Below are 25,305 nucleotides of genomic sequence, written 5' to 3'. Positions count from 1 at the left end.
AAAAGGGCTAATTTGTTACACCAAGAAAATTGCTCCCAGTAGTCATTAATATGAAGTTTGATTACCTAAACTTATAAAATTTCCTATGTGAGAAATCTAATAAGTGGAATCACAGACTCAGTAATTTTCTCGAATACTTTGCCTGGCTTTTGCCCTCCTTTACAATAAAAACAATGACAACTAAATAATAACTTTCCACTGGAAATTTCTTTGATGTGAATCATTGTCACCACATCTAGTGGAATGTCCTGTAAGTCAAAGTCATTATGAACCACATCCAGAAGAAAAGATGCAGTTATTCAAATATCCAAAAGACATTAGAGAATCATAAATGAGTATTCTAGAGGGGATGAAGAAGAATCATAGAACAGTTAAAATCTTTAACATTCCAGACATGGTTTGAAGTCAAGAAAAGTAAAATGACTTATCAAAGGTCACACAACTATTGAGTCAGAACTCGAATTCCAGTTTCTTGATTCTCAATCCAGTGCTCTGTTGCAGGTATTAGAAACTCTACTCAATAGTCCACACATCCCTAAGACACAGTGAAGGCAGAGACAATGTGGCTTAAGAAAGCCAAGGGCGTTTTATCTCATAATGTCAAGGCAGCAACCTGTAGGGAAGCAGGATAATGACTAATGCCTTATAATTTTTACATTTTAAAAATTTTGCCCTAATTAAGACATACACAACATCTGCAAGAATAGTACAAAAAAATTCCCAGATACTTTTTACCCAGATCCTCCAAATGATAACATTTTACTACATTTGTTTTATTCTCTCTGTCTCTCTTCTGAACTATTTGTTTCTTATATGATGTTCCTTCATTCTTAAATAATTCAGTGTGCATTTCTTAAACATAAGAAAATTACCTTAAGTATTCTAAGCATAAAACATGAGAATATTCTTGTACATGACCACAGTACAATTTATAAAATAAGGACCATTAATATTGAGAAAATACTACTATTAATCCAAAGCCCTTATCCAGATTTTTCAATTGCCTTGATAATGTTCTTTATAGCAAAATAAAAACTCAAGATCATGTATTTCATTTAGTTTTCATGTATTTTTTTTAATTTATTTTTTATTTATTTATTTTATTGGCTGTGTTGGGTCTTTGTTGCTGCACACAGGCTTTCTCTAGTTGCAGCGAGCGGGGGCTACTCTTCATTGTGGTGCACAGGCTTCTCATTGCGGTGGCCTCTCCTGTTGCAGAGCATGAGCTCTAGGCACGTAGGCTTCAGTAGTTGCGGCACATGGGCTCAGTAGTTGTGGCTCACGGGCTCTAGAGCGCAGGCTCAGTAGTTGTGGCACACGGGCTTAGTTGCTCTGCGGCATGTGGTATCTTCCTGGGGCAGGGATCGAACCCGTGTCCCCTGCATTGGCAGGTGGATTCTTACCCACTGCGCCACCTAGGAAGTCCCTTCATGTATTTTTATTCTCCTTTACTCTGCAACAGTTCTTGAATCTATCTATTTCATGATATTGACATTTTTTGAGAAGACAGGCCAGTAATTTTATAGAATGTCCCTCAGTTTGGTTGTCACTTTTTGTGTGTGTGATTAGATTCAAGTTTTGTACTTTTGGCAGGAATACAGTGAGATCCTCTCAGTGCATCATGTCAGAAGGCACATGAATATGTCCCATTGACCAATTAGATGATTTGGTTAAGGTGATGTCTACCAGATTTCTCCACTGTTAAGTCACTCTTTTACCTTTTATAATGATCTTGTAGGGAAATACTTTGAGACTATGTAAACTCCTGTTATTCCCAAACTTTTACCCTCTGGTTTTAGCATTCGCTGAACTTTCTTGCTTGAATTAGTTATTACTATGATGTTTGCCAAATAATGCTTTTATGATTCTGTCCTCCCTTTCTTCATTTATTAGTTGGATTTGGCTGTAAGGAAGAACTTTCCCTTCTTATTTATTTGTTTGTTATGTGTTTATCAGTGGACTCATGGATTTTTACTTTATTCAATAGGGAGTAATCCTTTATAGTCATTATTTATTGTCTAGATTTGGCTAGTGGGAGTTCCTTCAAGCTGGCTCCTGTGTCCTTTTGACCTACTCCCATCATTTTTTGAGTACTCAAAGAAATTCACTCTTCTAAGGGTTTAAGCAAGAAGCAGCAGACCCTGAGATCTGAATGCAAGTACAGATCTTCCTTGACTTGCTATGGGGTTACATCCCAATGAACCTAACATAAGTTGGAAATATCGTAAGTTGAAAGTGCACTTTATACACCTAAGCTACTGAACCTCATAGCTTAGCCTAGCCTACCTTACATGTGTTTAGAACACTCACATTAGCCTACAGTTGGGCAAAATCATCTAACACAAAGCCTATTTTATAATAAAGTATTGAATATCTTCTGTAACGTAGTGAGTACTATAATGAAAGTGAAGTACAGAATGGTTGTCTGAGCACAGAATGGTTGTAAGTGTATCCGTTGCTGACCCTTGTGATTCTGTGGCTGACAAGGAGATGCAGCTCACTGAAGCTGCCAACATCAAGAGAGAATATCGTATCATATATCATTAGCCTGGGAAAAGATCAAAATTCAAAATCCAAAGTACAATTTCTACTGAATGTATATCACTTTCACACCACTGTAAAGTTGAAAAATCATAAGTAGAACAATCGTAAGTTGGGGACCATATGTATTTGAATTTGGAAGGTTATTCCAGGAAATGGGGGTTAGTGAAACAGGAAAGGGAAGGAAACCAGGAAAGGGTATAATAACGAACAAGTATTCAATGTGGATAGCTAGAGCAAAGCCCTGCTAGGAGACTCTGGAAACTGTGCAGAACACATGCTCAGAGCTGTCTCACTCAAGGAGTGAGGGAACTGGGGTATTTTACACTGAGGTTGGCAGAATAATGACCCCCCAAAGATGTCCATGTTCTAATGCCCAGAACCTGTGGGTATATTGTTACCTTTCAAACAGGACTTGCTGGTGTGATTAAATTAAGGAAGGATGTTGAGATGGGGAGATTTTTCTGGATTATCCGAGCAGGTCCTTTGTAACCCTTATAAGAGGAGGCAAGGGAGTCAAAGAGAAGAAAATATGACCATGGAAGCAGAGATCAAAGTAATTCAGGGCCACAAACCAAAGAAGTCTAAAAGCCGGAAAGGATGAGACAGATTCTCCCCTAGGTCTTCTAGAAGGAACACAGCCCTGCTAACACCTTGACTTAGTCCCATGGGACTTGTGTTAGACTTCTGACCTTCAGAACTGTAAGATAAGATAATAAATTTGTATTAAGTCACCGAGTTTCTGGTAATGTGAGGAAGAGGAAACTAATACATGTACCAACTCTTATCAGTTGTTGGTTAGGGACTGCCTCAGGGGGGATAATGCCCCAGCGCTTCCAGCCTGAAGGCAGGTGAGTGTACTAAGGTGATCAAAAAAAACCTTCAGACAAAGAGATGCAGGCATTGGCATCTACACCTCAGGTTGGTGTACATCCAACAACGTGATAAGGGCGGAACACCCACTCCCTCTACCGCTACCACTAAACTGCAGCCTATTTCCTAATCCCCTCCCAGGGCAGAAAGCACCCTCTCTTCCACCACAACAATTCAATCGTCAAATAAACAATGGGAAATATTATGGAAAGAGGCCAAAGGAGAACACTTTGCCACGTCTCTGTGGATCTCATCTTGGAATGTTATTTTCTTGCTAAGTGTTCTTCACAATGTGAGATAAATGGCCTTGTCAATTATCACTGAAAAAGTCTCCAGATAAGGACAGGGACTTGTAATTTACTGGTGTCATTGATAAAATTTAGCTTTACAACATCTTGTACAAGATTTAATATCCAAGTATCACAGATAAGACAAAAGATCAGTTTACAAACACCTACAGAGCAAGCCCAGGAGAAGTGAAGGCTCTCAGTTTATTCTAGAATCACAAAAGGAGACTAAAAAAAATTCTAAAAAAATACTGAAGAATGTTACTGTTTGGCACCATTCATAGAAAGAAATATAGAATCTAAGCAGCATACAAGGAAACAACCCAAAGAGAAGTGAAGGTTAGGGTAGGTTTGAAATACCCGCTGACTGTCTACCTCTGGTCATTAGGTTAAGTGCGCAATATCCCTGTGAGCATCCTCCACTCACCCACGCTGCCTCCTTCTACATTTCTTTATCTATATGCATACCTGTAGAATAGCATAAAATCAAAATTATGGTGTTAATGCCAAGTGGAGAACCACTCCTTAAGAAGAGAGGATAGATAAAAACAAGTGTTGGGGAGGATATGGAGAAATTGAAGTCCTTGTATATTGCTGGGAATGTAAACCGGTGCAGCTGCTGTGGAAAATAGGCTGGAAGTTCCTCAAAAGCTTAAACACAGAATTACCATATGACCCAGCAATTCCACTCCTAGATATACACCAAGAGAACTGAAAACATATGTCCATGCAAAAACTTATACATGAATGTTCATAGTGACATTATAATAGCCAAAAAGTAGAAACAACCCAAATGTCCACGAATTGATGAATGGATAACAAAATGTGATGTATATAATAATAGAATATTATTCTGCCATAAAAAGGAATGAAGCACTGATCTATGCTGGTACATGACTAAACCTTGAAAACATCAAGTGAAAGAAGCCATTCACAAAGGGCCACCGATTATATGATTCTATTTATATGAAAAGTCCAGAATAGGCCAATCCTTTGGAAGAAAATCTACAGAAAGTAGATTAGTGGTAGTCAGAAGCTAGGAGAGGGAGGGGAGAATAGGGAGTGACTGCTAGTGGGTACAGGATTTCTTTGGGGGTGATGAAAATGTTCCGAAATTAGTGGTGATGGTTGCACAACTTTATGAACATATTAAAATATCAAACACCAAAGTATATACTTTTAAAAGGTAAAAATTTATGGTCTGTGAATTATATCTCAATCAAGACATAAAAATAAGAGAGAGAATACATGAGCTACTCTTTTATTTCAAAGACTATAACTTTTAAATACATAGCAACCGCTATGTATGTAAAGTTTTGTGGTTGTTTCCAAAAGTGCTGTTAAATTTTAATAAATAAAGCATGCTATTTTCCAGAAATTCTCAAAGGAGAACGTGCATATGTGATTGGAAATTTTCCACTGAATCTTGTTTCTGTTTTTAAGTCAATTAAGTTCATGTTATTATCTACCCAGCACCAGCTTGACTCTAGGTGAGGATTTAAGAAGAGGTAGAGGGAATATTATCTGACTATATTATTCTCCTGCTTAAAAACCTGCAGTAACTTCCCATTCCCTACTGCATAAAGTCTATCTTTCCAGTATGCCATATTATGCTCTTCACGATTTGGCCCTTTTCCGTAGTCTTAAGCCTCTTTGCCCACCGCCCCCCAAGAGGCTCCCTCCCTCCAGGTGTTCCAGCTCATCCTCACACCTCTTACCTTATATGCTACACCATCCTGCTCCATCGCAAAACCCACCCCTCTGCATGGGTGCTTTCTGCCTCCCACCCTGTCTAGGAAACTCCTGCTAAGGGAATTATCATGACTCACGGAGAGGCCGTGGGAGCACTGCGTACGCATCTGTCAATACTCACCACCTGTGAGGATGTATACTCAAGGGAGTGTTTGGTCTCCACCCCTGAGCTGCTTGAGGTGGGACCATAGTTTTTTCTTTGTATCTCAGTTCCTAGTGTACGTGCGACACATAGGAAGCATTCTGTAAATGTCTGTTTGCTGAATGCAAGAGTGAATATTTGGATGAGATTTTTAAAAATCTAATTTAGAAGGCAAGAGGCAGTGTGATCTAGTCTGACTCCTACCCTGACAGCAAGCAGACCTGCCTGAAAACTCTGGCCCTGTGCTTCACTTGCTGTGTGAACTTAGGCAAGTCATTTACATTGTCCCGACCTCAATTTCCACATTTGGAAATGAGGGACTTGGACCAATGGTGCCCAATGCATGCTTTAACTTTAACTTTCTAAAATCTTAGAATTTTAGGAAATCTTGCAGCTGAGAAATATCTAGACAGCACAAAGTCAAATACTAAATTGTGTAGTTGAGATTCCTATACCAGGAGTTCAGAAGAGGAGAGAATGGATGGGGAAATTTTGCAGAAAGGCAAAGAAAACATCAAACAAGCCTCTTTTATGCCCTGCTAGGATCTGCTTCATGTTAAACCATGTGTATAGAAATAGGCCCAGCCACACATCACTCTAACTATCCTATTCTTCCAATTCCTCTTTCATGCTTTGTTCCTTTTTTCCCTCTTTCTCTAGAAACACAGTACTTCTGAGAGTTGAAAATTACATTTTCAAGAAGAGATTAAAGGAAGGTAACTTTATTTTGCCTAAAGAAACCAAGTAGAGAGGCAGCAATAACTGTGCAATGTAAGAAGAGACAGCAGACCTCTTTACTGCACAGTTTCATCAAATCCTATTTTTCACCAAAACGACCTGCAAAGCTGGCATCTTGAAACACGAACTAGAAATGCTCAAGACAACAGTGCTGCGTTTAAAGCCCTCATTTTAATTGCAAAATTTCAGGAGTATAGGCTCTGGAGGCAAACATGTCTAGGATCAAATATAGGCACTGGTGCTTATTAGCTGAGACCTTAGACAAGAACTTAACTTCTTCAAGTCTTTTAACTTATCTGTAAAATGAAGATAATGATAGCAATTACCTTCATAGGACACCACTATAAAAATTTAAGAGATAATACATGTAAAATAATCAGCAGAGCCTACTTGCAATCTACAAGCACAGCTGATATTTCTCAGACATGTACTGATTTTAAAGGAAATGACATATTCTTAGAAATACAAATAGCCTGGTATGATTAATGGATGGATTTCAGGATGGGGAGCAGTTAGAAATGAGACAGGTTGGAAAGACACACTTCCTCCAAGTAGTGACCAACTGACTGATTGATTCAATGACTGATGGATAGATTGACTGATTCAACAATATTTATTGAACACTTACTATGTGTCAGGTATTATGCTGATCACTAAGAATGAGCAACAAAACAGACAGAATCTCTGTCATCATGGACCTTACCTTCTAGTGAACTATTAGCTACAAGAAGTGTTACTATCTCATTTTACAGATACAGAAACTAAGATGGAGAAGATTATTGCTTTACTCAAAGTCACAAGTAAATTCTCTTAAATCTTGAATAGAGGACAAAAATCTGCTAGGCCAACCTCGGGAGGAAGCTTATCTGGGAAATCTAACAGGCCCTCACTCCCCCTGGTGGCATCTACCTGAATTACAAGTACAGTTCATGAAAGGAAGCAACCAATTCCCAATCTAGGGAGTGATTTGCAAAGTAAATCTTGCTAAGTAAAGATAAACATCACAGTCTGAATGTTAACAGTAGTTAAACTTACCAAATAACATAGTACATTCAAGGCCCTTGACTTAGATTACCCTTAAACTACTCACCATAATCTGATGAAGTAGATACTACTATTAATTCAGATAACAGCTATACAGATGAGGACATGGAGGACAAAAACAGGTTGAGGGATACGTCCAAACTCACAGTTAGTAAGTGGGGGGAAGGGCATTTGAATATAGGATCCTCTGATTCTGGAATTGAAACCTTTCATCAATGGACTGTGTTCCCTCCAATGTCTCATACAATCATGTGTCTGTTCAGCCTTGAAATCCAAGAATGTTATAACATATGTAACTGACAAAAATCTCAACTGACAAAAATCATGGGCAATGAATCTGGTGGGGAGCAGAATCCAGACCTTTCCCTTGCCTAGAAGGATCCCCTATTTATGGGAGCTAGGTGAAGATAAAGGCGTTTAGGGAAAGATGAGGGTTCTGAAGTGTCCTGTAATTCTATTCACAGACCATTCTCCTTCCCTCCTCCGTAAAACACCCCACAATCTGGCTAAACCACTCACTACTCCTCCTTGGTATAGGCTTCTTCAGACCCTCAGGTGACTCCCAATCATTCCTGGAGATTTTAAGTCCCAACTCACTGTCACTTTCTCTAATACTACTCTTGACATAATTCCTGATAACTTTAATATTGCTGAAGATAACACTTCCAGTTGCCTGGCATCTTAATCCCTTAATGTCCTTTCTCTTTTTCAGTGAACTTGTCCCCCAGGTGACCTTAGTCACTCACCCCCACAGCCGTATTCTGGACTTTGTCATTCCTACAACCCTCCATACTCTCAATTTCAAATATCCCACTCTCCACCATCACCTCCGATCATTCCAGCTTACTTTAATTATTCTCTGTACTCAAATATGATAAGCACCTCTTTAGTCTTAATGCCATTTTCCTGTCCCTTCCATCTCCCATGTGTCTTCACTTCCTTCTTACTCAACTTGTATTCCTGGTATATCATCACATTCCTGACGTACATACAATCCTCACTCCCCTGCATCTTCTTCTTTTTTTCATACTTTCCAACCAAACCCTACCCTAACTAATTCCAACTCTATATAACCCCTAATTTATACCTGCATAGCTGAACATGGCTGGGGGCGAAAATAGACAACCAATAAAAATGCTCTGCCTTTAAGTTTATGGCCACTACCCTCAAAAGGGTCTCAGTGGTACCCAGTAGTCCTGCAGCATTTCCCAATCATTCCCTCTTCCCTTCTCCTAAGAGAATTATTTCATGCCTTCTCTCTCTAACTCTCCAACTCCTCCCACTCTCTCACTCTCAGCTAATACCTTGCTCCCTCACTTGGCTGGGAAAATGGACACAATCAGAAATTCCGTATCTTCTCACCACCACATCTACACACCCATCTGCATCTGTGTCCATATGCTCTGCCTTCCTTCCTGTTACTCCTGTTTGCGTCCTGGAATAATGACCCTTGCTCCTACCTAAATTCGTGCCTCTCTTCATTGTTCACTAGATCCCACCCCTCTTGCTTATTTTAGGATATTGCCCTAGCAGTTGTTTCTTCTCTTTCATGCATAATTAAAAATTCCCTCCCTACTGAATTATCCTTGTCATCATTCAAATGTACTGTAATTTCCTCCATCTCAACAAACCAAAATAATCTTGACCCACTTCTCTCCCCAGCTATGACCTCATTTCTCAGCTGTCCTTAAGGCAAAACTCCTCTCTGCTTTCTTTCTTCTCATTCTTTTTTTTGAATTCTTCCCTGAAACTAGTCTTGACAAAGACACTAAATGGCCTCCATGCTGCTGAATCACATGGTTAATTTAAGTCCTCATCTTACTTGCACAGTGAGTAGCGTCTGGCATAATCACCTCCTCCTGGAAACAGTTTCTTCCCTTTGCTTCCAAAGCATCACATCCTCTTGGTTTTCCTCCCAGCTTATTGACCAGTCCTTCTCCTTCTCTCCCTGACTTCTTCACAGCTCAGTTCTCACACCTCTTCTCCATTCACACTCACTCTAGTCTCAGGGCTTTAATTGTCATCTGCAAATTCATAGTTCTGAAATTTTTATCTCCAGTTCAGACCTCACTCCTGAATCCCAATCTTCTCCTGGAAGACTGCAGCTGCTTACTTGACATCTCTACCCTGACAGCTAAAGTCACTTTAAAGTTAACATGTTCAAAACTGGACCTCCGATCCTTCCCCAAAACATCCTTTACCCCAAATTCTCTCCCTATTAGTTAGGAGTAACTCCATCCTTCATTTGTTCAAAACCTGGAGTCATTTTGGACTCCTCTCTTCCTCTCATACCACTTCTATGTTCTACTGGCAAATCCTGTTGGCTCTATCTTCCGGATAAAATCAAAACCCAATTACTTTCACCACCTCCAGTAATACAAACCCAGTCCATGTCACCATCACTCCTCACATGAATTACTGGCAATAATTCTATCCTATAGGGTTTATCTTAAAAATATCCAGAATCTGACTGGTTCTCACCTGAATTAAATAGCCATCATCTCTTGCCTGGTTGAATGCAATAGTCTCCTCACTGGTCTCCCTGCTCCTGCCTCTTGTCCCGTACACTCTATTCTTGACAGTGTAGCTAGAATGATCCTCTTAAAATATGACTGAGCGCAAAATCCCTTCACTCAAAACCCTCCAATGGCTTGCCATCTCACTAAGAGTGAATGCCAACATTCTTGCGATTGCCTTTGAGGCTCCACTGGTATGAGCTCCCACCATGCTGCCAGCTACTTCTGTGACTTCCTCCCATCCTATTCTCACTCAATCTTCTGCTCCTGCCACACCAGTCTTCTCGCTGTTGTTCAGACAACTTCAGCCTCTCTTTCATCTGAAGGCCTTTGTACACTAGCTAGTCCCTCTGTCTACCCAATAAAACTTTCTGTGATAATGGAAGTAATCTGGACCTGGGCTATCCACTACGGTAGCCTCTAGACAACTGTGGCTGTTGAGTACCTGAAATGTGGTGGCACAACTAAGGAACTGAATTTCAATGTAAACAGCCACCCGTGGCTAGTGCCTACTCTTAGAGCACGTGTAGTGTGCTCTTCCTTGAGATACCCCCACAGCTCATTCCCTCACCTCTGTCAGGCACCTGTCTAATGTCACCTTATCAGTGAGGCATTCTCTAATCAAGCTACTTAAAACAGCAAGTCTCCCCGGCCCTGGTACTTCTCATGCCCCTTCCCTGCTTTGTTTTTCCTAACTTCACTATGTTAATTAGAAATAGCAGACATACTATGTATTTCATTTTCTCATTTATTTGTTTCCTATCTCTCCAAACTAAATTTAACGTCCATGAAGTCAAGAACTTTATTTTATTTTCATTGCTCTATCTGTGCCTAGAACAGCACTGGTACATAGTGAGAGCTTAATAAGTACTCACCAATTTAACCATCTCTGTCAACCACTAACTTCTTGAGGGGCCTAGAACAAGTCATCATCCATGTCTTTGCCTGGGCTTTCTCCTTCCTCCTACTATCCCCTGATACTGTATTTGTTTGTTTTCTTCTTAGTACTTCAACAGTTTTACACACTCTGTATTTGTTCATGTGCTTACTGCCCGTCTCCACAGTAGATGGAAAACTCCCAAAGGGCAGGGACTATGTTCATCCTATTCATTTAACATCAGGCCAGGCACATAGTTGTTACTCAAAAGCTAACTAGTCGTTGGAGGCTTGGAAGAAGGCGTCCACCCAGGCAGTGGTGTAAAGGCTGGAGGAAACACCCGAACGTGTGGAATCCCAATGCCGGACATCAAGGGCCATGTTCACACCCGCCTAATGTCGGGTACCCTGGAGGTTGCAATCCTGCCCATCTACCACCGGCCAACCCTGTCTGTCCTCCAGGCCCCTTTCCGACTCCCCCAGGAGCACCCCAGGGGAATCCAGCCTTTCCCCCTTGTGGGCCCTGTTATCTTGTGCCACAACCAGGGTATCCAGGATGCCAACCCTCAGGTCCCTACCCCCCTCCATACCCACTACCTGCCCCTGGCATGCGTCCTGTAAATCCATTGACTCCTGGCATGGTAGGATCAGGAATAGTGATTGACAAGAAGATGCAGAAGAAAATGAAGAAAGCTCATAAAAAGAAGCAGAAACACCACAAGCATGGCAAGCATTCCTCCTCCTCCTCCTCCTCCTCTTCCAGCAGTGACTCTGATTGAATACAGGGCCTGGACCCTTCTCTCAAGTCTCTCCAGTTCTGCTCTCCCATCAAGCTTCAGATGCCATCTTGTACTGGGGGAAATTAGCCCCCGTGTCCCTCTCCCGCCGCCACCCCTGCAATCTAAGCCTCACTCTGCTGTTAAACCCTAACTGGCTAGGGAAAATGAGAAAAGAATTGCCATCAGCTAACAAAGGCCATCTTTTCACTGCTTGGATAGAACTTTTAGCTGATGGGTTTTGCAGGAGAACTATTTTTTGAAGATGGAGATTTGAACTAAATGCTGAAGACAAGTCTAAGATCTGTAAAATGTGATTTTTTACTTTGTTTTTTAATACTTATGATTGGGGAGATGCTGTGGAAATTTAGTTATGGAAAGAAAAAAGGGACCTGTACCTTTCTTGTAATTGTGGCACGCTTGGGTGATTTAGTGGCAAATAAACATTTCCCAGCAGGCCTTTTATTGATTGCACTCACTGCAAGGCTGCTGGGAAATGGAGTCCATTTGGTTGATGAGCTCTGACTGCCATTTTGGAAACTAATCTCTGCTCCTTAGCTTAGTATGCTATCTCAGGTCTTCCTCTCACTCTCTAACTCTCAAAATAAAGCTGTTTCTCCTGGAAATAAAAAAAAAAAAAAAAGCTAACTAGTCTTAGGCGACAGGAAAGTCTGCCACCCAATAGAGGCTCAAAAAGTGTTTTTTGAAGATTGCTTTACTTTTTTAATCTTTAAGATGAAGGGTTTTAACTAGTTGGAAGGTGTAGGTCTCTTCTAATTTAGTGATTAAATTCTGTGATTCTTAAGAGATGTGTTCAAACATGGGTCCACACAATTGCACAGATATCAGACTGGTGCGACGTACAGTCTTGTAGGATCGTAGGCCCTGAAAAGCCCTGGGGGATGTTAGGGTGCTCAGGGAGACCTGGTATCATCCCTGCCTGTCAGATGCGACTGGGGCCTATAATCTTTCACTGTTCAGCGAGGGTTTTTGTGGTGGTGGCTGTTGTTTGCTCTTAGTGGTTTTGTGACTAGGCACTGGAGGGCCTTTTCTTGCTGTTAACGCAGTCATCTTCCTAACACCCGCCAACTGTGTTAAATGGCCATCCTCCGCTCCCTCTGCTGCTCTCCTTCCACCCTCCTCTGTGGCTCCAAGGGGGCAGTTGCTGTGAACAGGCCCTTCCTTTCTTCACTATGTGCAGCTTTAGAAGGCAGCAGAGACAGGACCCTAAACTCGGCAGTAAACTCGTCCATTTACCTTTCACATTTTGAGTCCATAAAGAATGCTTTACTACTTGCAGAAAGCGGGGAATTTTCCATCTTGCTTGACAGATTTTTTTTTTTTTTTTTTTACATTTTCTAAAGGCATTCACTAATTTCCCAACAGGTCTTCCATAAGCAGAACTGGGTCCTAAGATTATTGTCTTTATTTAAAAATCCAACTTATCAGAATAAATAATATCACTTGCTTAGTCATTTAAGAAAATTGTACAATCACCTCCAAGTCATCTTACTAGGAAAAATTACACTGGGCCTTATTTTAATATCTCGCAGAGTTACTTTTCTTCTTGTGACCTTAATGCTACTAACAGTAATCAACAATTGAATACGTATTTGTGATACAATTTTTTTAGTGTCAAATCTAATACACTTTATAAATTTGTAATATATGTTTCTAATTCTGAACTGAGGTTCTCAGTTTCTATTGATAAACCCATCTATCAAAAGCTTGAAATTTCAGGGAGTCTAAACCTTGTGTTTGATGACCTGCTGATAAGTTGCAATGTAAGTCACAGTTTTCAGAGACAACAGAAAAGCGCTGTCACTTTCTAAGTCTCCGATTGGTCTCCCTTCTGATTCTCCTCTGATTTCTTATTTTGGACAAATCGCTGACAGTGGTGTACAAATTAAGTTTCTAGGAGGGCAGAAAACCCCTTACTCATGAATTAGCTTAGGATAATGCTGCAGTTTTGCTCACTGTTACGTGGCTTTAGTCCACATTGAACTCAGTGATCCTAAAATAAATTTAATATTCTCTCTCTTTGGTAGTAAACCTTACACAGCTAAAAGCTTGGTGCACAAAGTAAATTTGAAATAGAGTAATAGATAAGCTTTCTACAGAATATAACAAATAAGTGGGATCTTCTTATTGTCAAGGGTAGGTAATGACACAGATTTAAGGTCTAACAGTATTGCCAAGCAGAGTTATAGACCAAATCTACTGTAATTAAATCTCAAGAATCATTTGTATTAGTAAATGTTTTTCTAGAAAATGCTTTTATTTTCCAGGCACCAAAACAAATTCCTTAATTTCTGGTGGAAAATGCTTAAGGTTGTACCATACTTTACATTAACTTCCAGGTAGGTTTCCTGACCCGATTAGCCACCGAGGTGGCATCTGTGCTCCCTTTAGCCTGCTGCCCAAAGAGAACAGAGGCGGTAGGAATGAGAAAGCATTCACTGTAAATGAGGTGAATTCTCATCTGGAAGACTTGCATTTATTTGTCACATGTCTCAGGCTTTTGTAGTTCATATTCATGCAATAAACCAGGACAGGTCAGGAGAGGAGGTGTGGTGTGGTGAAAATCATCCTGGCTTGAGGTCAGGAGACCTATATTTGAGCCCTTGACAACCTCTAACTACTGTGTGACTCTGTGCCAATGTCTGCCTGCTGTTTCCCTCTTCTACTAAATTAAAGGGGTTGGAAAAACTGTTCTCTAAAGGTCTCTTCCAACACTAAAATTCTATGATTCAATGAAATATAATGACATGTAAAAGTACAGAGATAATTCATTCAATCAAGTCATATTGCCTTAACCTAAATGATTTTTGGTTTCAGAGTTCAAATGTAATTACAAAGAAATGGAGGGGACAGAAATCAGTTGCCAGTTGAAGCTAACAGTGAGCAGCAGCTCACTTTCCTCAAATGCACATTGACAATTAGCAATTAACATCTTCTGGAGACAAGCAAATGATCAGGAAGGCTTCTGGCAGAAGAGAGTCATAAAGTTTCATTGTTCCATGTAACAGATATTTTATCACATAAATTCGGTACCTTTTCATCCACAGTGATAATATATTTCCTACAATAATTAGAGATGATCCAAGGCCTGATGCATTCTGGCTGGGCCTGAGCCTGAAGAAATTGCTTGTTCAATAAGATTTTGGTAGGTTTGTGCCAAGAAAAGAAAAGGACCATGAACTCATCTTATCTTTAGGTGCCAATAGCAGAAAACTGAACTCCCAAATTGTCTCAATCATCTGGAGAGTCCAACCTTAGGGCTGGCTTCAGGTAATGTTGGATTCAGAGGATAACACAACGTCACCATGACCCAGTCTTCCCTCTTTGGGCTCTGCTCTGCCCTGTGTTGGCTAGTTTCCAGATTCCACAAGTAGTAACATGGGTGAATGCCACCAACATGGGTGACTGCCTGCATTCTCCCAGGTTCTATTTCAATGCAAGTGAGTACTAATTCTTTTCCCCTGAAAGTCAGAATAAAAATCCTGAGCATGGTTATTACTGGCCTGAATTAAGTCACATGACCAAGCCTGTGGCCCAAGAATAAAATGTGTGATGAGCTTGGTCCTAGGTCACATGCGTATCCATGAGGGAGGTCATCCCCAACCCCAAACTCTGCCAAATAAGAGTGGGGAAGAGAGCTTCCTCAGGGAAATTAGAGTAGTGGTAGCTGGGTGACTGTGGCTTGGTTACAAATTACAAACTTCACTTTCATGCCTGAAATAACATATGTTTTAGAGAAGAGTCACAGGCTTGGAAAGCTTCCTAGAGATTGCAGTCTCATCTCTTCATTTAAGGTTGAAGATGCTTAGAGAAACTGAAATAAAGCATAATGATTAAGCTCATAAACTTTGCAAGCAGCCAATCCTGGCGTTGAGTTCTGGGTCTGTCACTTATCAGCTCTGTGACTCTGGGCACATTACTTTCCGATCTGAGCCTCATGTTACTCCTCTGGAACTAGGAGCAGTCATGGTCCACCTCACAAAGCTGACATGAGGATTAAATGAGACAATGGATTCACAGCCCCTAGCAAAGCATAAAGCAGTTACGATTCCAATCAACGATAGCTGTTATTAATAGAGAGCAGAAAAGACTTGCCCAAAGTCACACGGCTAATTAATGGCAAAGCGGAGACTAAAATTGAATCTCTTAGCTAGAAGTGAATTAAAGTGAAATTTAATAGCACACAAGTCAATTATGTCTACAACATCATAGAATAAATCAGTTTTTCTTCCCATTTCACAAAACAGCCGTGTAATGTTAACATCACCAGAACCTCTTGAGAAGGGGCCAAGAGAAGCCCATCGTGTTTTATCCCACCATCCATGACAAGGCAAATTAGAGAAAGACACCACTGACCTGATACACACAAGTGGAGACACTTGGGAAGATATGGTTAACCTGTCTGATTAGCCAAGTATTTGCTGAGTACTCTCTGTGTATCCAGGAATGTATGAAATAGGAAAATAAAAAGCACATTCTGTGCCTTCAAAAACCTTATTCTTATCGAGAGATGGGTGAGCTGGGTGATGAAGATGAAAAGTATTCCAGGTGTTAAGACAGAAGGGATCTCCAAGGACAGGTTTGGAAAATGCATGACCAGCTGGGGCAGATTTGATTAAGAAGAAAGGAATAGGGAGAGGGACTCCAGGTGAGGAGTTCAGCATAAGCAAAGATGCAAGAAGAGATGAATACGATGTGGGAGAGTTGGGAGAGGAGCTGGAGGGCAGCGTAAGGAGCAGGAAATTAAAGCTGAGAAAGACAATGGCAGCTCTGGATTCAGGACTGAAGAGGCTGCATGTGAGTGGATCAAGGCTCAGGAGCACAAACCAGGGAGCAATGATTCCAAGCCACTTATCTGTTCAAAACACCCACTGGGTCTCCAACTCTTTACCTCAGCCCTCAAGGCCTCCCATGCTCTGATTCCATGCCCCACTTAGCTCTTCTTCCTCTTCTATATCTGTGTCATGATCTTATCCAATCACAGTGATTGCTATTTGCAAAACCTTCTCGACACACTCCTGTCTGTACTCAATTTCCACATGCTGTTTCTTACATTTAAAATGCCTTTCCTCTCTTACCTCTGCCTGGCATAACTCTACTCACTGTAATGTCCAAGTCATGAAATCCTATTCATGAATAATCATTCCTTAAAACTGACGATGGAAGAGTTTACTAAAGGCTTTCATGTTCACTATCTCGTTTATTGAGATATCTCGTTTATTACACTCTTCCTGGAGCCTATCACATTCCAAATTAATTTTGATCTATTCATTTTCTGAATCCCATGTAGGAGTAGTAGCAGAAATAATAATAATGTTGGTAATGATAATAATACCACTATTTAATAAGTACTAAGCACTTTACATGCATTATCTACTTTATGTATAACATCTCCATAAGCAATTCTGTCATACCCATTTTAAAGATGAGAAAACTGAGACTCAGAGAGGGTGAGTAAACTGCCCAAGTTCACAAAGCTAACAAGTGGCAGAGCCAAGGTTTGAACTCCAAAGTCTGTGTTCTTAACCCACTGTGCTATGAGAGAAGAGTGCTCTGCTTTAACAGAATTGATCATGTACTGCCTTTGATATTTATCTATGTGTATGTCTTACTTTCTTCATAAGATTTAACACTCTTTGGGGGAATAGAGCATGTGTTTATCTGTATTAATAATAAATAACATTTGAATAGTAACTTTGTAACTTACAAAGCACTTTAATACACCAATACCTGGCATTTATACCACAATCTTATGAAATTAGATCCATGTCCACCTTGTACATGAGAAAATGAAGTTCAAATGACTGAAGTGATATCGTCAAGGATTTACTGCTAGGAAGTTAACACACTTCCCACAAGTAGCTCTCAACCAAAATCTGGTGGCAGTTGTTGGAGCTGTTATAATAAACACTGCAGTCCTCTCACACCTCCCCTGAGATAGCTTGGAGGTGTGTGTTCTACGCCAGTCCCCAGAGTTCCCCACTGGGAATAAACTCCGCTTACCCACAGTGGTGATTTGCTTAATAACATACACTTTATGGCCTCATTCCTTGTTTCAGTTCCTCCAGCCCAAATAAACTACTTTCACTCACGTTCTTCTCTCAGTGCCTGCTTCTAGGGAAACCAAAATTAAGACATTCGTCCTGAAGCACTGTTTTCCCAATTGGGTCAGAAGGGTGAGCTTAGGGAGGTAAAATAATCAGAAATTTTAGACTATGTAATTTCCATTTTCAATTCTTTAAACAAAGGAGAGAGGGAGGTGTTATAGTCAGTCAGGCCTACAGCCTGTTAAATTCATGGCAAGTCAAAACTTCTGCTTAAAGGGGCCCTGGTAGTAAATTCACAGCTGCCTTGGAATCCAAAGTAGAATTGGTTAGAACAGAATAAAGTTGTTCTTTGTTTTTTTTTTCTTCAATCTTTTCTTTTTTTTCTTTTTCTTTTTTGCATTTCTCTAGTTATTTCCATTACAGAGAAAAACACTCTGTCACTTGGTCCTTTGCTCTGATTATAGCCTACAGCAATTTCTGAAATTTTTAGATTAAACTGGAACCCCCACTTATACCAGATAGCATAGCTCATTCTGAAAGTCAAAAAACCTTAGCATGAAATCAAAAATCTTGATGTGGTCAAGGGGTATTAAAAAAAAAAAGAAAACAATTTAATTTGATGAAGCAGTGTCCAGGGAAACAGAGCCAGAAATGCTCATGCATAAATACATGCACATTGGTCCAGGGGATTATCTGAATCTATTGGTGGCTTCGTTATTCCTATAAAATCTCTGGCCCTCTCCCCAGAGGGGAAAACTGGAACACAGAAATTTTAAGTCAAGTGGCAGAGCAGGGCTGATGCTTTAAGAGCCAGTTCATGAAGAATACTTCAGATTTGGGGAAAGCATATTCCTCAAAATCTTAGCTTCATTTTCCAGTTATGAATGAATACATTTATATCTAAAAAAAGCACTACACAGGTACAAATATTTTTATTTGAAATGATTTTTTAAATCATCCATCCAGGTAGAGTCCTGTTCAAAATTGGAGGTAGGAAGCCGCTTAGAAGCTCTGGTTAAGATGTCAAAGATGATAACATCTATTTTAGAGATAGGAAAGCCTGGCACAGACCTGAGAAGTGTTGTTCACTTGGCCCTATAGCTGAACCAGTGAGAGAACTGAGAGTAAAATCTTTGTATCTTCAAAAACCTCAAGGCCAGCGTGGCACAAGGGAGTTGAGGAAGTTTGGGCTCCGTGACTATGTATTAAAACTCTGAATGTTATCTAGATTCTCAGAGCATCTTTGTTTAGAGGATTATTTCAACACATAATGATCTCATTTATTCTCAGACTACCCCTATTGGGTAAATTACAGTTAAAAGACACTGCTTTTCTCCTCCAAGGAGGAAACAGGAAGGATTGCAAGAGAACTGTCACAGTCGCAAGTAGGATTGTAAACTGACAGAGGACAGAGTCATGAAGATCCTTTTACCACCTATACTCCAGGTCTCCCAAACCAAAATTCTTAATTCTAGAAAAAATTAGAAAATTAGGGACTTGGGTATACAGAAAAGTGACTGTCTGAGAAAAAGTTAAGAAACAATTCTCATTGCATTCTAAGGGAAGATAAAGGAAGCTAAAGCAAATTTCACCTGCTCAAAGTGTTGAATAGGTCCAATCAGTGTTTTGCTATGCTAAGATGGGTTCTGTTTATGACGCCATCGTGAGCAAAGCAAAGGCTGTGCTTCGGGAAGTGTTGAATGCATACTCTTTGGTATATCTGGTAATTTCTCTCACTCAGTTATCCTAAACTGAATAGGTTAAATAAAGGTGACCAGGAGCTTTTTCTCATATCAGACAGCACACATTGTCTTCCTCCACATTCTAGAGAAATCTGGGAGGCTGGAGCCAATACTTAAAATAATCTAAAGAAATGCAAATTAAAGCTACTTTCATTAAGAGAAAGCCCCAATAGAGCTCAAAAATTTCACTTAAAACTACAGTGGCTGCTCATTCTGATCATTTATTAAACTTATGTTTATCATATGAGGTAGGCTGGTTAGGTTATATTACTTCCATTTTAGAGATGATGAGATTATAGTTCATAGTAATGAAAAGATACCAAGTAATTCTTCAGGTTTAATAGCACGAAGCTATGTAGAAAGTGCCATTTACTATAGGGGGAAAAAGGTACTTTTGTTTGTTTGTTTCGATTACTTTTCAACCAGTGAAGTCAATGGAATGGCCTAGATGTTTGATATTGACATTTCTATTCTCCTCATAGGCTGTGAGGCTGACTCTTTCCATTACTGACTCCTCCATCTATCTTCAAAGGTGGACTTGTAATTGTAATGATAATTGCCAAAGTAATTCCTCTATTATTGCTCTGCTCTTTGGGTGCCCTTTTCTTCAGCTAAAGGTTATTGTACCCACTAATCAGAAGCATGGAAAATGCCCTCAAAGGTCATTTTTGAAGCCTTGTCTAAAAGAGAAATCTATTTTGCAACCAAGTCAGGATCCCTTGCTGTTTTCCCAAGAAAATAATTTCATAGACATTGTTCTCATTTGCAAGAAATTACCAATACTAACTAAAATATTTCTGGGGGGAGAATTAAGTTGGGAGTCAGGAGACTAGGGTTCTATCCTTACATATGCCACCAATTGGCTATATGCTCTTGGGTAAAGCATTTAATCGCTCCAGTAATATTTCTCATTTGCAAATAAGGGAATTGGAATGGATGATCTCTGAGATACATTCCAGTCCTAGATCTATCATAATTCCATGACAAATATGTTGAGTTATTAAAAATAAAGAAAAATAGTTTACAATGAACTCGAAGTGTCAGTATTCTATAAACTAGAGATAAAGAATTACTGCCTGTCTTTTGGGCTATAAAGGTTTTTTGTGGGGATCTGTTTTTGTCTCAGAGACTGAGGAGAGGAAAAAGAAAAGGTTTGGGGTTGGATAAAAGGAAGACAATTTAGCTATCTTAGTTACTAATTCTTTAACCAGTTGGTAGGTGCTCCATTCACCCTTGAGATCTTTCACTAAAAGGCAATCATCCAGGGACAAACAATTCATTCCTTGCATAAAACATGGGGATACCTAGGGAAGGATGCCTGGTTTTCAAAACAGCAAGATTTCTAGCCACTCGTTAAAGCTAGACATCCCATTTCTACCCATAGTGGTCAGAAGGAGATTAGAAGGGCATAGTCCCAGAAAACAGGATTTTCAAAAAACTGATAAACTCAGATCAAACAACTTTGGAGACTTAAATGACAGAACAAATTGATATTAAAGAAGCCACCCAACAAAGACAAAATGAAGTGAAATAGTGATGGATATCTTAGAAAGCTCATATTTCTATCTCTGTAAGTGGAAAGCATCCAACCTCCTCAGGGCCCTTCTAACTGTAGAATCTTATGATTCTGTGGCTTTATGATCACCTAGGTCATTTAGGTGATGAATGGAATAGAATTATTTGAAAGTAATGTCAATTTAGCTATAATTCTCCTGTTCATTCAGACATAGTCCCTTCTGTTGGGATTTCTTTGTTGGCCATAAATCACTAGGATAACAACAACAACAAAAAAACCAGACAACCCAAATACATTAATATCCTGAATTTTCAGGTCATTCCCTTATAAAACTGAAGCTATATGGAAGAGTCATCACTCTGAGTTCATTTATCATAGTTACCAACTCCACTGATCCATTTTACAAACTATTACTACCCACCGTTTTTAAAGTCCATTTGGTTTAGATGGTATTTTCCTTAATTAGTTAGAAATGCAGAATTATATCTCAGAGTAAAGGCTTACACACTGGAATAGTTTGTCCTTCTGTAATCCAGTGGACGATTGCCCTTCTGACACTAATTAGCATGAACTCTGACCCAGCTTTTATTTACTGACCCTAATGAGGTAAAACATTTTTAGCTTTCCTTGGGGTTTTTTTGGATGGCTTATACCTTTTTAAGAAGGCTTTTAAGAATGTACTTTAACAGTGCTTTTCATCTTTGAATGCAAAATATATAAAAGAATTTGCATTTGCCAGGTTATTAGGCTATAATTAAATTGGGTGTTTGTGAAAGCCTATTGCCAATGGTAAAGTACTGCACCATTAATAATTATAATAACAAATATTTGATGCAGCTTGGAGTGGTGTTAATAGCATGGGCTTTGAAGGCAGAGCGACCTGGGTTTGAATCTTGCCTTGCTTCCTACCAACTCTATGACTTTGGCAAGTTTCTTAACCTTTTGAGGTTAAGAATGCCTCTTTTGCTGGCCTATGAAGTGCAAATGATATCAATACCTACCTCCCAGCATCTTCCCAGGTACTAAGTGTAGAGAGTATTTTTAAAGGACTTGCATAATGCCTGCTCAATACATGTTAACTACTATAATTAGTTGTATTAGCTCAATAAATATTTGTTGATAAGAAAAAGTACTGATAAATTAATTATTCAGTGGACTACTGTGAGGACTAAATAAGAAAATGTATGAAACAGACTTGGCACAAAGCCTAGATGATGCCCTATTACATTGCCTCACAGAAGTCACCCATTATAAGGTGTACCGTTGTTGCATGTTCCTCCAAGAAAGAAAAAACTTCTACCAATTAACTTTAAGACACCAACAACAATGAGACACCTCCCTATTGCAGAGAGATAAAATTCTGGGAAAAAATGCACCTTAGAATCAATGAAATATAATAGTTTATATAAATAGTACAATGATAATAGACGGAGACGAAGAAAAAGAAAAATAGAAAGTTCTCAATAAACTAATTTCTCAGTGACCAGACCTATCTGTGAATTTTTCATTCATGTACATACCCCAAAATTATTCTTGTTAGTGAGGAAGAAAAATTAAGGAACTTGCCAGAGAGAACCAACAAAGAATCATAAAATACGATCATGGTGAATGATGACAAATCTCCCACACTATTCATGGAGTCCCTGCAGGGAATGAGAACGCCTCAGGGGCACCAGTTCCCCACCCCCTAAGGCAAGCATCTCTTCTACAGCGTCTCTGAAATACACAGATGATAGTTATGTTGCATTTCATTCCAGAGCCCCTTTCAACAGCTCTTAGAGTAGCTTCTGTGGAAATGCAAATCCCCTTCTACCAGCGGACACGGGGGCAGGTGGGGAAAGAGTGGCCGCATGTGGGGGGTGCTCATCATCCGCGCCAACCCTGACGGGCAGGTGGAGGACACCGTGCTAGTGCTAAGGGCAACGTGGGGAAGTCGTATTCGGAGTAAAATTCAGGCAGCGCTGGAAAATAAATGATACAGGAGAGGAGGAAGAGCTCTCATTCATTTCAGAAAACTTTTCCAGCAAATGAAGTAGGTGAGAGAGAAGAGGAGGAAGAAGGCATCTGCGAGAATGCAGGAATGCCTTTGCGCAAAGGGACTGAGGGGAAACAATGCAGTCATTGCTATTTGGGGGGAGGGGGGACTCAGCAATCCTTGAAGGACTTTTTACCCTACCAATCAGCATGTCAGTCTTCAAGAAGTCTTTCCAGCCAACCAGTCCTGTTAGAACCTAAACCAGTTTTAGAACAGAAGAAACACTGGAAACCATCTCACACGGTGGTTCCCAATCCTGGCTGTACACTAGAATCACCTAGAAAGCTTTATAAACATACCAGTGCTTGAGTCTTACCCCTAGGGATTCTGAGTTAATTGGCCTTGGATGGCGCACAGCAACTGGTATTTTTCAAAAGCTTCCCCAGGTGACTCTAACATATACTGATCTAATTCAACCTCTTAACTTTACGAAGAAACCAAGGCTGAGAGCAATACAGTGGCTACAAATGAATACCTAGCCAAACCCCCAAACAGAGCTACGACTCTGCGGTGGTTCAGTCACTGACCTCAGTTTTTCATCCCTCTGCAGTCCTGTTGTACATCCACCCCCAGGCTATGGCCTCATAGTGGCTGGAGTGTATGCTTCTGCCCTGTGAATTTGGACTTTGCCGTGTGACTTATTTTGGCCAATAGGATGTCATCAGACATGGAATGAGCAATGTCTTGAATGATGCTTGCATGGTTGGGTTTGTCCTCTTGCTCTCCTGTCTTTTGCCATGAGAAGAACATATTCTGGGTAACCAGCTGCTGATCCAAAGAAAATGAGAAACGCACTGAGCAGACGTGAACCTAGCCACACCCAGATATGGGTGAGTCAGAAATAAACGTTTATTATTGTGAGCCGATGACTTCAGGGTGGTTTTCCTTACAGCATTACTATGGCAATAGCTGACTGGGACAGACTCAAACCCAAGATTTCTAATGTGTGGCTCACTTCAGTGCTGGGTCTCTAATGGCTTACTATACACAGGCTAGGGGTACAAACTGATGCAGATCTGCCAGTGCTCATAAAAGGCAAACCAATTAGATTCCTCTTGTGTATAGAATATCAAACCTAAACATGTATAAGTCAAAGGGGTTTTTTTGATTAGCTGTTCAAAGACAGACTTTTCCTCCACTGGGAACACTTCTTACCCACTTCTATATTTCAGTCACTCCTAGATAATTATAACTGTTTTTGAGCTCTTATTATATATAAAATTTATCTGATCCCAAGAAAACCCCCTTGAGATGGGTACCATTTACTAGCCCTATCTTACAGATAAGGAAATCAAAGCCCTTAAAGATAAGTAACTTGTCCAAAGTCACACAGCCAGAATGGGAGCTACAAAGGCTATCCTCTTAACTACTATGCTATCCTGCCTCCACCTTGACTTCATTTTTGTGATCAATGCAAACTACTTTTATTGGTTAATTTGGCAGAAATGCATATCACACCAGTGTGATGTTCACAGAAAATTGCTTATTCTTCAGGTATTATCTCTACATGTTGACTGTCCTTACTCTCTCTTTACAAATTGTTTGACATTTAACTACAGGGTGTCCATAAAGTCTGAAAAATATGAATTAACTTTATATTAACAATTCAACTCAATTATGACACTGTCTGCTTGGAGACAGCATCAGATCCCATAGGTTAAGGGCTCAGTCCTATAAGACTGCCCAGCCCTCGCTTCAGATAACAGTTGCAAGTCTAGGTGTCACCTCTATTTCTGACCAAATGGCTATAAATTGGAGGTTCCAGCAAACCCCTTCCTGGGTTCAATTAACTTGCTACAGTCACTCACAGAACTCAGAGAAATATTTTACTGTCTAGATCCTCCGTTTATCTTAAAAGGATATAACTCAGGAATAGGCACATGGAAGAAACGTATAGGGCAAGGTGCAGAGAAAGGGTTCAAAGCTTCCAGGCCCTCTTTGAGTATGCTGCTTTCCCAGAACTGCCACCTTGTTCACCAACCCAGGAGCTCTCTGCACCATGTCCTTTTGGGCTTTTATGGAGGCTTCATTACATAGGCATGATTGATTAAATCATTGGTCATTGGTGATTAAACTCCATCTTCTCTCAAAGCCCCTTTCCCCTCCCTGGAGGTTGTGGGTAGTACTGAAAGTTCCAACTCTCTAACCACAGGGTTGGTTCCCCTGGCAACTGGCCCTCCATCCTTAGGTTACCCAGGGGCTTTCCAAAAGTACCTCATTAACATAACAAAAGACACCTTTTTCTCTCTCATTATTTCTTATCCAAGGTTTTTAGAATCTCTGTGCCAGAAATGGGGATGAAGACCAAATAATATATATCTTATTATAAATCACTACATATATATATATATATGTATCTTATTATAAATTGCTATATATATCTCACAATAAATCACTAT

The 25,305-nt window shown here is 40.0% G+C and overlaps 1 protein-coding gene across 1 annotated transcript; it reads left to right on the top strand.

The window, feature by feature from the left end:
* Positions 1 to 9,985: 9,985 nt before the first annotated feature.
* Positions 9,986 to 11,839, top strand: LOC130834406 (proline-rich protein 13-like). The gene is made up of 2 exons (XM_057704582.1): positions 9,986 to 10,087; positions 11,015 to 11,839. Exons 1-2 carry the CDS (start codon positions 9,986 to 9,988, stop codon positions 11,546 to 11,548), a joined length of 636 nt encoding a protein of 211 aa, XP_057560565.1. The 3' UTR covers positions 11,549 to 11,839.
* The last annotated feature ends 13,466 nt before the right edge of the window (positions 11,840 to 25,305 follow it).

The sequence above is a fragment of the Hippopotamus amphibius genome, chromosome 13 (assembly GCF_030028045.1).
Source record: "Hippopotamus amphibius kiboko isolate mHipAmp2 chromosome 13, mHipAmp2.hap2, whole genome shotgun sequence".
Lineage (NCBI taxonomy): Eukaryota > Metazoa > Chordata > Mammalia > Artiodactyla > Hippopotamidae > Hippopotamus > Hippopotamus amphibius.
Note: the sequence above shows the minus strand (reverse complement) of the source record. Positions and strands in the feature narration are given on the sequence as shown.

What these genes read in the sequence shown, in the direction of transcription:
- LOC130834406 (XM_057704582.1), top strand. Translation starts at nt 9,986, where the DNA reads ATGACTGAGCGCAAAATCCCTTCACTCAAAACCCTCCAATGGCTTGCC. An exon ending in TTGCCTTTGAGGCTCCACTG is followed by an intron (nt 10,088 to 11,014) that starts GTATGAGCTCCC and finishes ATTTAACATCAG; the next exon opens with GCCAGGCACATAGTTGTTAC.